This window comes from Aedes albopictus, chromosome 2 (assembly GCF_035046485.1).
Source record: "Aedes albopictus strain Foshan chromosome 2, AalbF5, whole genome shotgun sequence".
NCBI lineage: Eukaryota > Metazoa > Arthropoda > Insecta > Diptera > Culicidae > Aedes > Aedes albopictus.
Window position 1 is genome coordinate 463,041,272 of NC_085137.1, and position 12,187 is coordinate 463,053,458.

General features: G+C 40.3%; 2 protein-coding genes across 2 annotated transcripts; one reads left to right on the forward strand and one right to left on the reverse strand.

Moving 5' to 3' along the window:
• Positions 1 to 401: 401 nt before the first annotated feature.
• Positions 402 to 2,318, reverse strand: LOC109418903 (deoxynucleotidyltransferase terminal-interacting protein 1). The gene is made up of 2 exons (XM_019693128.3): positions 2,273 to 2,318; positions 402 to 2,211 (listed from the first exon to the last, which is right to left on the reverse strand). Exon 2 carries the CDS (start codon positions 2,130 to 2,132, stop codon positions 735 to 737), a length of 1,398 nt encoding a protein of 465 aa, XP_019548673.2. The 5' UTR covers positions 2,133 to 2,211; positions 2,273 to 2,318; the 3' UTR covers positions 402 to 734.
• A 3,373-nt stretch (positions 2,319 to 5,691) lies between these two features.
• LOC109407764 (snurportin-1) lies at positions 5,692 to 7,177 on the forward strand. Its single transcript, XM_019680940.3, has 2 exons — positions 5,692 to 6,533; positions 6,685 to 7,177. Exons 1-2 carry the CDS (start codon positions 5,845 to 5,847, stop codon positions 7,112 to 7,114), a joined length of 1,119 nt encoding a protein of 372 aa, XP_019536485.2. The 5' UTR covers positions 5,692 to 5,844; the 3' UTR covers positions 7,115 to 7,177.
• The last annotated feature ends 5,010 nt before the right edge of the window (positions 7,178 to 12,187 follow it).

The following is a 12,187-nucleotide window of genomic DNA, read 5'->3' on the forward strand; positions in this document are numbered from 1 at the left end:
GTAGGTACTTGGAATCAATTGAAATCCTTGCGGAAATCGCAGAAAGAATTTATGGAAGATCCCTTGGAGGATTGTCTCGAAGATTTCCTGGAAGAATCTTCTAAAGCGTTCTTAGATGAATCCTATATAAGAATTCCTGCAATCTTTGGATGATTTTCTGGAGGAAACCTAAGAGCCTATACAGCCGAGCCTGTGAACGTGGTTTGAATCCGGTCGATTTAGGTTCTTTTGTAATGGAAATTTCCTCGGCTTCCTAGAGTATATAGAGTATCTTCAGAGTATTTAAAAAAGGAAGAGAAAAAGAGACGAGGCTACGGGAAATTAACAAGGCTTGTTCTTTTTTTTTAGAGTTCGACGAGGGCAATGTCAATATTAAAGAAACGCATTATGATTTTCATTGCGATCAAAACTTTATTCTCCTAAAACATTTAAAGCTCAATACACCAATAGTATAGCACACTGACAAACGTTCATCATTCCATACATTCCTATAGTAAATTTAAAGCGATTACTTGATTTAAAACCATTTAAAACGTTCCGAAGGGGTCCCACACTTTCAGTAACTACTGAACGCCACAGAAGGTGGAATGCGTTGAGGGGACCCCCACTATGGAAAGGTTCTAGAATCCTGATATGTACACATCTATAAAAGCATCAAATGCTTAGACTATTCTACTGCGGTTCACCAAAATCACATCTCAATTATTACTCGTCGATTAGGTATATTGCGATGTTTAAGTCTTCATGTCGCCACTTCCCGTTCCACCGGCGCTCGCTTCCAGTCCTTGGCCGGTGGAAGAAGTGCCGGAAATCGACGTGATGCTGCTGCTGCTCGATTGCGACTGTTGAGGTGAGGACAGCAACGCCGTCAGCGTAGCATGCGAGGAACTCAATGAAGAAACCCGTGGTCTCGGTTGAATAGAACTAGGAACTGCTGCTGATGCTGCTACTGATGTGGACGTTGCTGCGGGTGGTGGTTTGACCACACTCGAGTCGGCACTGTCTTTGATGAGCTTCTGAACCTTGGCGTAGATGAGTTCCGGTAGCTTGAAGCCTTGTAGATCTGAGAGTTTCATGTACGGGTTGTTGGCGTATTCCGAGTTGCGTTCGGCCAGTTTTCTGACTTCGTCGAGGACCAGTAGGAAGAAGCGGCCATTCCTGTTGAGTGGGGAGATTTGCTTCTGCTGAAGGAGCCAATCGCGGTCTTGGTTATCCGGACAGTAGCGTAGAATTTCCGGATGTTTGTTGGCTAGTCGTTCGCGGAAGTCTGGAACTCCTAGGGCTCGACCGGCTTTGAAATCTAGTATGAATTGTGTCTCGGGACTGATGGTAGTTGTGTAAACGGCGGGGTTTAGAACGGAAGGTCTAATCTGATATGGTAATGAGCCTTGGACGTTTCCCAGTGATTGAAGAATCGAATAGTGGTTTTGGGAGTAGAGGGATCCTTGCAAGAAGTACTGTCGTTTGAAGCTGTCTTGTTGGTTCGGCTCCGGAAGCTTTCGTTTCAAGGCTTGCTGGAGAAGACTGGTTGTTCCAGATGGCACCACATTATCGGTACTCGAGTCGGAATCACTCAGTTCCATCCCAGGGGTGTTAGCCCTCGAAAGGGAATTCTCCGCCGGGGAAGCAATCTGTCCAACGTATTGACTTTTGCTGTTCTCCAGCAAAGAACAATATATCGTTTTCAAAGTTTCTTCCGATATTGCACTCTCCCCCAGGTTCTCCTTGATGTTCTTGATGGCTGGTATGAAGAACAACGAACTGAACTTCTTAACTACCACCTCAATCTCCTTATCGAACAGATACTGAATATTCGCTCTCAACAACTCGAGTGACTTCAATGCCGCATCTCCTGCCGACTGAGAAACGTGCGACCTTCCAGAATATCGCATCTTCATCACCTCCAGCATGGCCTCACCACTCAGCTTGGGACGTTGCATCTTAGAACCTCCAGTCCCAGACCCATCCATTTCGCTAGCGATCACGTTTTGTGGCGCCAATTCAGAAGAACTTGTTGCTGCCGATGCCGACGCAGTAAGACCGACGCTGTTGCTATTGGTCGCCGCCGTCGTGATGCTGCTGCTACTAGTGTTGGAGTTGGTGGAGGAACGCCACACTCGTTGGATAACCATGGTTGGGCGCGGGAGGACTCAGCGGTGGATGATTGGATATTACTTCCGGTGGGATGAGGAACTTGAGCACGTGATTGGGCTGGAATTTAAAAATTATTTGGAATTACGCCTAAATTTACACAATAATGAAAACTACTTACGATGGAGATGTGAAAATTGCCTAAAGTTAGACTATGTGAGTGACATCTACTTTGTTTGGGTCATGGTATGTTCATTTGTAGATGGTCTGGGCCTGGAATCAGACGTAATATTCAGACGTTTGAGTGATGCCAAAATTTCTGAATACAAACGAAAAAATATTTTATGCAATTCAGTATCATAATTTCAATTTTATACAACTCATTTGAGTATCATAATGGCCAACTTTTCCGCATTGGTTCATTATGCAACTGAAATTAGTTGAATAATGAAAAATAGTTGTATAATGTTCATTATGCAACTCATTTGAGTTGCATTATGAACATTATGCAACTCAAATGAATTGTATAATGAAAAAAATCATTGCATAAAATTTTGTATGGAACTCGTTGCAAACTCGATTTTTTCAGCACTCTTCGTATTTATCCAACTCGGCGAGCCTCGTTGGATAAATGTACGACTCGTACTGAAAAAATCAACTTTTTGCAACTCGTCACATAAATAACTATTAACCCATCGAATAAGTTAAAAATTTGGCTAAACAGTTTTTAGTTTTAACACAGCGTTGGGTTGTTTTCCCTTCCCTTCTTATCCCCCGCCCCACCGGAATGTTGTTGAAAACAAAGAGAGAAACACCGACGCAACCGCTGCTCTTCAGCGGAAGTAGCAAATATTGGGGTTTCTTGGCGTCACAATAGGAGGCAATCAGTGAAGTACTAGATTGAAAGTAGTAAGCTGGATTTTTGTATGGTGAGATGATCGATTCTCCATTTCTGCAATGAAATGGTTCAAACAGCGTGGGTTATATGATTTCTTGCCTAATTTGATGCTGATTGAGCAAAAGTTGGGATAACTGTGTTGTTGTATTATTTATTTCTTGCAACTTCAACAACACAGTTACTCAAGCTTTTGCTCAAACAACACCAAATTAGGCAAGAAATCATATAACCCACGCTGTTTGCACCATTTCATTGCAGAAATGGAGAATCGATCATCTCACCATACAAAAATCCAGCTCACTACTTTCAATCTAGTACTTCACGGATTGCCTCCTATTCAGTAACAAATTTTGAAAACGACGGATAATCAATGCTGTACCATTGATTATACGTCATTTTCAAAATTTGTTACTGAATTTGAGTTGCATAAGATCATCGGTAGAACAAAATAGACAACTAGTGGCACGTTTGGGTTCCCACACGCAACTCCGAAATTGGATAAAAGAAACTCACATTTGTTTTGGGCTAGCATTTGGGTACTCTTTTTCTCCATGCAGTTTGGCTCAATAACTCAAATTTGAGTATACCGCATTTAGTTCACCACTGGACTGCGAACTGCGACTTCATAAGTGCGAAAACGTAAATAAAAGTGCGCGATTGCATCAAATCAGGTTGATGTCTTCGGCGCACTATTTCTTCAATCTATGGCGAACAAGTGCTCTGAAGACACCGAGTTGATTTGATGCAATCGCGCACTTTTATTAGCGTTTTCGTTCTCGTGAAAACTAGTGCGATAGTCCAGTGGTGAACTAAATGCGCTATATATCTATTAAACTCACACTAGGTAGTTTTCCTTTAATAGGAGGCAGTACTAGATTGAAAGTAGTGAGCTGGATTTTTGTATGGTGAGATGATCAATTCTCAATTTCTGCAATGAAATGGAGCAAACAGCGTAGGTTATATGATTTCTTGCCTAATTTGATGCTGTTTGAGCAAAAGTTTGGGTTACTGTGTTGTTAAAGTTGCAAGAAATAAATAATACAACAACACAGTTATCCAAAGTTTTGCTCAAACAGCATCAAATTAGGCAAGAAATCATATAACCCACGCTCACTACTTTCAATCTAGTACTTCACTGATTGCCTCCTATAGGATAACTGTGTTGTTGTATTATTTTTTTCCTGCAACTTCAACAACACAGTTATCCAAACATTTGCTCAAACAGCATCAAATTAGTCAATAAATCATATAACCCACGCTGTTTGCACCATTTCATTGCAGAAATGGAGAAATGATCATCTCGCCATACGAAAATCCAGCTCACTACTTTCAATATAGTACTTCACTGATTGCCTCCTATTCTATAGCAAAAAATATACTGAGTACCTACTCTATGGTGAGTTTTTTTCTACCTATTTTTGCCAAAAACTGCATTTACCCAAAATTGGCTTATTGGGCTGAAGTACACCGGGTGGGTTGATGCAGCTCGTTTTAGTTTTTTGTTTTGTTTGGTGGGAGAGAAAGAGAAACACACGCTAACCCCCAGCTACCCAGATTGATGTCAAAGCGACCCAGATCGAGCAAAACTGCAGTTACTCTAAAGTGGGTAAAGGTACCTTTACTCAAATCTGGGTTATTGGTTTTGACTGCAAAATCTGGATAGAGGCTACCCTGATTTAGACGTTTCTCATCAGGGTATTTTCTACCCATATTTACATGAATGAATAAGCATGCACAATGTGAATCCCCCTTGATATTACATATTGTTCGGCCAGGAAAATAATCTTAATAAAATAAAACACAATCGATTTATTATTGTCTTTAGTATTCTAGCATAAATATAATGGAAATTATCGCAAAACGCTGGCACAACGGCTCCTTCGACGATGGGGATGGGGATGATATTGGCAGCACTCTTTTTATAAATCTTTGTGCCGATTTTCACACCAAGCCGGGTCAGATCCTAAATGTAAGAGAATGTATTGTCGGGCCGCCACCAAACCGGACTTCGCACAATCAAGTCGCGACGCGACCTAACTCGCGACGTTTTTTAATCATGTCAAGTGTAGTGCGCATCCTTCCCGTTGTTGTCAGCAACACAACGCACTAGATGCGAAACAGTTGCGACACTTGTGGACCAAGAAAATGGCAATTTTTGATTGAATGTCGGTCTTGATTCCAACCGGATAGACAATATTTAATTAGCGCACAAATCAATAGTTTGGCTGGAGAAAAAAATACCTGTGACCATTGCAGAATGTGTGTAATACACACTGTGTATTTGTTCAGCCAGAGCCAGCATCGGATGGGGCTACTACTCCTAACCTTGCCAATTTTGTTCCAGCCAGGTAAGCGGCACAGAATACCTAAAAAAGTTTAAGATAGGCTCAGAGCATGATTTCATGGACAACATGAATTACTTACCAGTCAACAGTTTGCTGTTTTCGCCATCCAAAGTACCTCCGCAGCCGCTTATTTATCGGATTAAACGCCGCCGCGGGCAATATGAAAAATTTGTCAAGTCCCATTTACCCAGATTTTGACGTCTATTCACAACAAGAAAAAATGGGTACCGAGATTTCCGCGAAGACTCGTTTACCCATATTCAGGGTAAACCACCGTGCAAAATGAAACTACTGGCAGCACTGGTAAGACGTTAGGTAGGCGAACCGAACGGAAGAACGAGTCAAAACAGAAATACAAAAACAATTCCTTTTTTGCTCAGTTTCCTTTCGTACTCGACGCGGTTCAGCTCGTGAAATAAACATAAGATTTTTTATTCGATGGCGTAAAATCGTCAGTGATTAAGTGCAATAATTTTACCTGACCACGGCTCCCAACGAACCAGGAGCATCATGACCGATTCGGATGACAGCGCTTCCCGGTTTTCGGACCTATACAAGAACAAATCCCGCGGCCGGGAGCAGCACCAATCGGAACGTCGACGCACTCTTCTCGAGGAACAAAAACGTCTTCGCCAGACGGAAGTGGACAATTCCCGCCCGGGCTTACTGGAACTGATCGAAGCGGAGGGCACAGATTCGGAATGCTCGTCGGATTATCCGACACAGCGGTACCGGCGCAAAGTTTGGTTCAGCAAACTGTACCGCGATAAGGTGCAACTTTCCGAGTGGATGTACGAAAAGCCGGATGATCTGGACAGTTGGTTCCTGGTGCCGTGCCCGGTTGGAATCCGATGTCTGCTGGTGCTGAGGAAAGGCTATGCCGTTGCCTACGGGAAAACCGGCCGATCGATAACACGGTTCGCCACCCGGCTGGGTAAGAGGCACTGCGTGACGGTTCTGGACTGTTTCCTGACCAAGAAGAGAATTTTTTACGCATTGGATATGCTAGTCTATAAGGAAATGGATCTGGTGCAGTGCGAGTGCGAGTTTCGGTTCCAATGGCTGCGATCCAAAATGGAGGAAGAAAATATGCAGGAGCGGTTTTGTACGGGTACAACACCGGAGAATCGGTGGCAGCTGGAACTGCTACCTGTGTTCGATTTTAAGGCAAGGGACCAGGTTGAGGAGGGCTTATCTAGGTAAATATTAAATTGGTAGTGGTAAATTCGAGATAACATGGGCTTAAAAATCACCAAGTTTTTGGGGGGGGATGTATTCAAGGGCGCTAACAGAGTTCGCGCCTTTTATTCAATAAATATTTAACATAAATCTACCTCTCGATGTTTTCAGGTACCCCATGTTCAACGACACCGGTTTGGATGGATTTTTGTTTTACCACAAAGAGTCGAACTACATCTACGGTCGAACGCCGCTGGTGACGTGGCTGTTTCCTTTCATGGTTCCTGATGTGCTCGGGAGCGAATGGGGCCACGTTATGCATCATAAGTACCTACAGCAGAAGCCCAACGGTTACCAAGAGCAGGGGTACCGGGCCTACATGGACGAGTTTGACGCGAAGCTGCAGAATAAACAATCTCAAAGAACCAGTGCACAAGTTAGTCACATGGAGGAAGGCGAAGATGAGGTAAGGCAGGGAGGGGATGTGGCTTCTTGGGAGAAGATGGATGCGGTTCCTGTCGGAGGAGACGATGGTTATGCGGACGAAGACTGGCAGCGTAAAGAGTTGGACGAGATAAGGCGGCTCGAAATGGAGGGGTAGAACACCAGGTGTGTGACGATTTGCTAGCGATTATTGACTAATAATTTTATTGATTATAACTAATGTTATAGCTTATAAGCTTTCCTGACAAAGAGCAAAAAAGAACTCCATGATATATTTTATATATTTTAAAATTGCAACATCTATCAAATTAAACTAAATATCTAGTTTAGATAAAGTGCTTATATAGACAAAATGGTTAATGCATGACTATTAAGTATAAGATCAAGCTGATGGTATCTGGTTTCGACTCTCGGTTAGTCCTAGAACTTTTTCAAATCAAAATTTCTTTGTCTTTATTGGGCAAAGAGCAATGTTACTTGACAGATGCAAAATGGTCAGCAGGGTCTCAACTTATAATGAGGGGGAGGGGTCAGAAATTACCAAAATGTGTTCTACATGGTTTACCAATAGTCCCTAATAACTGGGAATTAGTTATTAACTGTAGAAACTAGAAACAGATCATGTACCAGTTCACAGTAGTGGCCGTACATCATACAAAAACATGTTGTACCGATTTCTGATGACTCCGACATCTCGTTCGCTAACCTAAGGCCGCCAAGAACGCCATATTCTAACTCTTATATTTACGACGTAAAAGTGTTAGTACCGTACCACCTACTCATACTAAACGATCGGATTTAGCGCTCTCACAGCGTACACATAAAAGCTAGAATATGGCGTCCTTGGTGATAATTGCAGGAAAAACACTAATCTACATCTACAATTTTTGTAATTTATTCATTACCATTACGACACCCTGTTGGACAAGCCATATATCTAAGTCCAGGAAATCATGCAACAATAAATATTTACAGGATTGTTACAACAGTGCGGATTTCGCGATTTTCGCGGATTTGGCGCGGATTTGCCACTGGCCACTCGGCCTTTAGGCGGATTTGGCGCGGAATTGGTTTTGCTGTTCCGTCATGCAATATTTGTACAGGATTTTACTCTGATTTGCATTATAGATTTTTGTGTGAGATTGCCTTCTTTTGATCTACCAGCGCTTGACGAATCCCTTCGACGAACTTTGTTCTGTGAATCTTGTATATGAACATACAGCTACAGCCATTTTAGTGCTTAAAATAACTTTTATTGCCGTTGATATGACTTCTAGAGCCTTTGCTGCCCCCATTCGCACAACAGTCCCATGTGAATAGGAAACCCAGCAAACATGGGACTGTTATGCGAATTGGGGCAGTTTGGATCTTGGGCATTATGTTGCACACGCAGAAAAATATATTGTAAAACCAAAGGAATTCTGCATAGATTCAAAAATTTTTTTTGTTGACTCAGCGCTTACCTGTAAATTTTGTTGATTCAACAAATTCATAAATTCATAACAACAATAAAGTTTTTTGTTTCTAAAAATGCCCGAAATCAATCTGCTGTCAAAACCAATGCATATTTTTTTCGAAACAAAAATATTGTGTAGATATTTTATTCAAATCGAAAAAATTGTTGTTTCAAAAATATTGCCGAATAGAAACAAAAAAAAAATGCATGATCAATTCAATGCATACGAAAATGATCGATTCTAATCGATGTCTAAAAACACCGTTCTACCTATCGATATTTTTCTGCGTGTTGAAAGAGTTTCTGACAACACTATAATATTTTTTTAATTCCAAAGTCGTGCATGCTTTCTGTACTGTATAACAAGCGCGCACGGCATTGGAACAGAGGGAAAAAATTCGCTACGCGCATGGATTGATTGATATTTTGATCTTTTGAATGCAAGTTTTTCAAAAAAAAATAAAATAAAATAAATGATTCTAGGAATTTTATTACAAATATTTCTCAGGAATTCCCTGGCCAAGTTCGCAGGGGTTGACGGTATTAAAGTGAAGGAGTTTCATTTTGATTATTGTAATGTAGTGTTCTTTAGTGAAACATATCACCTTTTTAACACTTTAATGCACCTCCAACGGTTCATCGCGAATCGGCTGCTGCAGATGGAGTATGGCTGATCATATGCATCAGACATGCTCGATAAACACGGAGGAACCGCCAGGGCTCAGTAGAGTCTATTCCCAAGCAATAGTTCCAAATCGGTTGGATTTGAGAAGGTTTTGATGAACGTTACAAATCCTAATAAAAGTTTTATAGGATTTGTGATTGGTTTTGGAACCTTTTACAGCCAGCTGACTTCAAAATGTTGTTTGGGCTCTATTTGCCACGTTTCTCGGTTGATTTTGATTAGTAATTAATTAATGTCATAGTCGCTTTTTCGAATTTTTACAATGTTAGGTACTTGAATATATTTTCTTTAAATAAAGCAATTAAAATCAACCGAAAAATTAATAGTGGGAAGGAGATTTGCAGCACTTAATTGTGCTAATAGATTCGAAGCCAACGTGCGAACACTTAAACGCATTGTTGACGTCAATGCATTCGACGTGACAGTTTGGACGAAAAACTGATTGCTTTTTATTAACTGAACAACGTTACTTTTGTATGACTAGGTTGACATTTCTAGGCCGCGCATGAGAATATGACATGGTTTATCTTGGTAGGACCGATAGGACAGAACGAATTTGAATATTTTTCATAGTATTTATAGGGGGATGAATACATAATAGTTGGCAAGCAATTTTTGTTTTATTAAAGTCAACTGACCAACTTGGCGTATTTTTGTATATCTCTTAGATGGTGCTATGACACCAACAGAAAAAATATCAGAAGTTCAGTTACATGTTTATGTGGGTTTTGGACCGATGACAATTTAAGGACACAAGAGATGAACACAGAGAAGTAGAAATCAAGGAAACAATTTGACACAGAATCGACTATATTTTAACATACGGGTTCGACTGATTCGATGAATCTATCTAGAAGTATCTAGAAGACAATTGACGCTAAGATTGGAAAAAAGCTTGCAGTTGGGACTAGACTACAATAGTGGCCGATAGGAAACAATGCGCTAGACAGCATTATTATTCATTTATTAATATTTACCCGTAGGCTTTTCGCCGGTTGACAGTACAGTATTTAGCTGTGTACGAAGATACGGATTAGCTGGTGTACAGATGACAGGGTTCTCACGGGCAGTGCTTCAAGCGAGGCTTACATAACAAACCTATTTTCCTTGACTTTCCACGCAATGGACATCTGATCGAACACACGTGTTTTCGTTGATCTCCTAAGCATTACATATTAAGACATGACGTATGTGCATGATGGAACAACTAGCAGGACACAGTTCTAGACGTCTCTTTTCAATAACGACATTCAGCATATTTCCAATCAAACTACACTTCAATGTAGCAAAGACTAAAGCTGCTGTGATAGAACAGATCAGAATGACTTAATTGACTATTACCTTGGAGATCTACTTCGAATAACTGACAAATTGACAAGAACCTAACTAATTACATGGACCATACTACAAAAAACCAATTGACAAAAAGATAAAAAGGGGAAACTTTTATTAAAACTATTTTTGTTCAACGCAGGCCAAAACAGTGTCGACTTGGGCCACACACGCCTACGTACTACTGTGTGTTGAAACAAAAATAGAGGCTCCTAGAAGCAAATGTAGGGAAAGGGTGCGGTGTAGAACATAAGCACAGTGTTGCTACCGCCGTAATCACTTTGAAAAAAAAAAAAATATATATATATTTCTCAGGAATCCATGGCTGGAGTAATCCATCCATCAGAAGCCACTAGAAGAGCTCTCGTAACAAAAGATTTACCGTTGGAATTTTCAGAGTGCTACACCGCATAGTTATAAGTTCTCTTGGAATTTCTTCAATATTTCCTCAAGACGCTGTCCATAAACAACGTAGACTCATTTCTGACCATTACAAAAACATACTCGTAGACTTTGTCCATACAAAATTTTCGAAATGAGTCATATTACGAAGTGACAACAATGTTGATGATGATATTGGTTTTCACGGGTTATTGGACGCTACCTCCTGTCAAAATTCATTCATAAAATCGGCTCGTAAAATGGACTATTAGAATGAAGCTTAGACTTTGACCAGGCCCCCCGCCCCCTAACAGTCTACATAATTCGTAGACGAGCCTAAGATATTCTCCCTGGATAATACTTATCTAAAGTTTAAGTTTCTTTCTATAATGTCTCATTTTTCAGACATTACTATTTTTTTCCAAATTTCTAAGAATCACCCTCACAATGTCCTACTCAAATTCATGCTCATTACTTTAAGAATTCCTCGAAAAAGTTTGTATCAGGTCTTCTTCTTCTTTATGGCTCGACGTTCGCATTGGAACTTGGCCTGCCTCTCTTAAACTTAGTGTTCTTTGAGCACTTCCACAGTTATTAATTGATGGGCTTTCTTTGCCTGCCATTGCATGAATTTGTACATTGTGTGGCAAGTACAATGATACACTATGCCCAGAGAGTCGAACCCGCCGTCTCCGGATTGGCGATCCATAACCTTAAATCACTAGGCTAACTGGAGACCCAGGTATCAGAGTACTGTATATAAAAACTTCAGAAATTCTTTCCGTTTCATTCAGGTTTTTTCAAGGGTTTAAGGGATAGCTCCATGATTTTTTTTTTAATTTTTCCAATATTTTGTTTCCTTTGCTAAAAAATTCTTCACAAATCTTTAGGTATAATCTCCTGAATGACGGGCACTGGCAGGTATTGCCAAGAACACTTTGTAGATTGCTCAAGATACGAAAAACGGATCACGCCGAAAAACCAGAGCGTTAATGATTAATCATAAATTTAATCATGATTAATGATTAATGATTAAGATTAATCAAAATCATTAATCATAATCACAAAAAAAATATCATTTAATCATTAATCATTAATCTTAATCACGCTGTTTTTGCAATCCAATCATTAATCAGTAATCACAATCATAAGAAAAATATTAATCAATCATTAATCATTCATCACCAAAAATGATTCACCATATAAAATATATGATTCATAAAATATATGCAGAATGAAGATTTTTACAGCACGAGTTGTATCCAACGAGGCTTGCCGAGTTGGATAAGTACGACGAGTGCTGTAAAAATCGAGTTCTGCACCGAGATGCGTACAACGTTTTATGAAATTTCATAAATTACCACTTGAGGATAGTT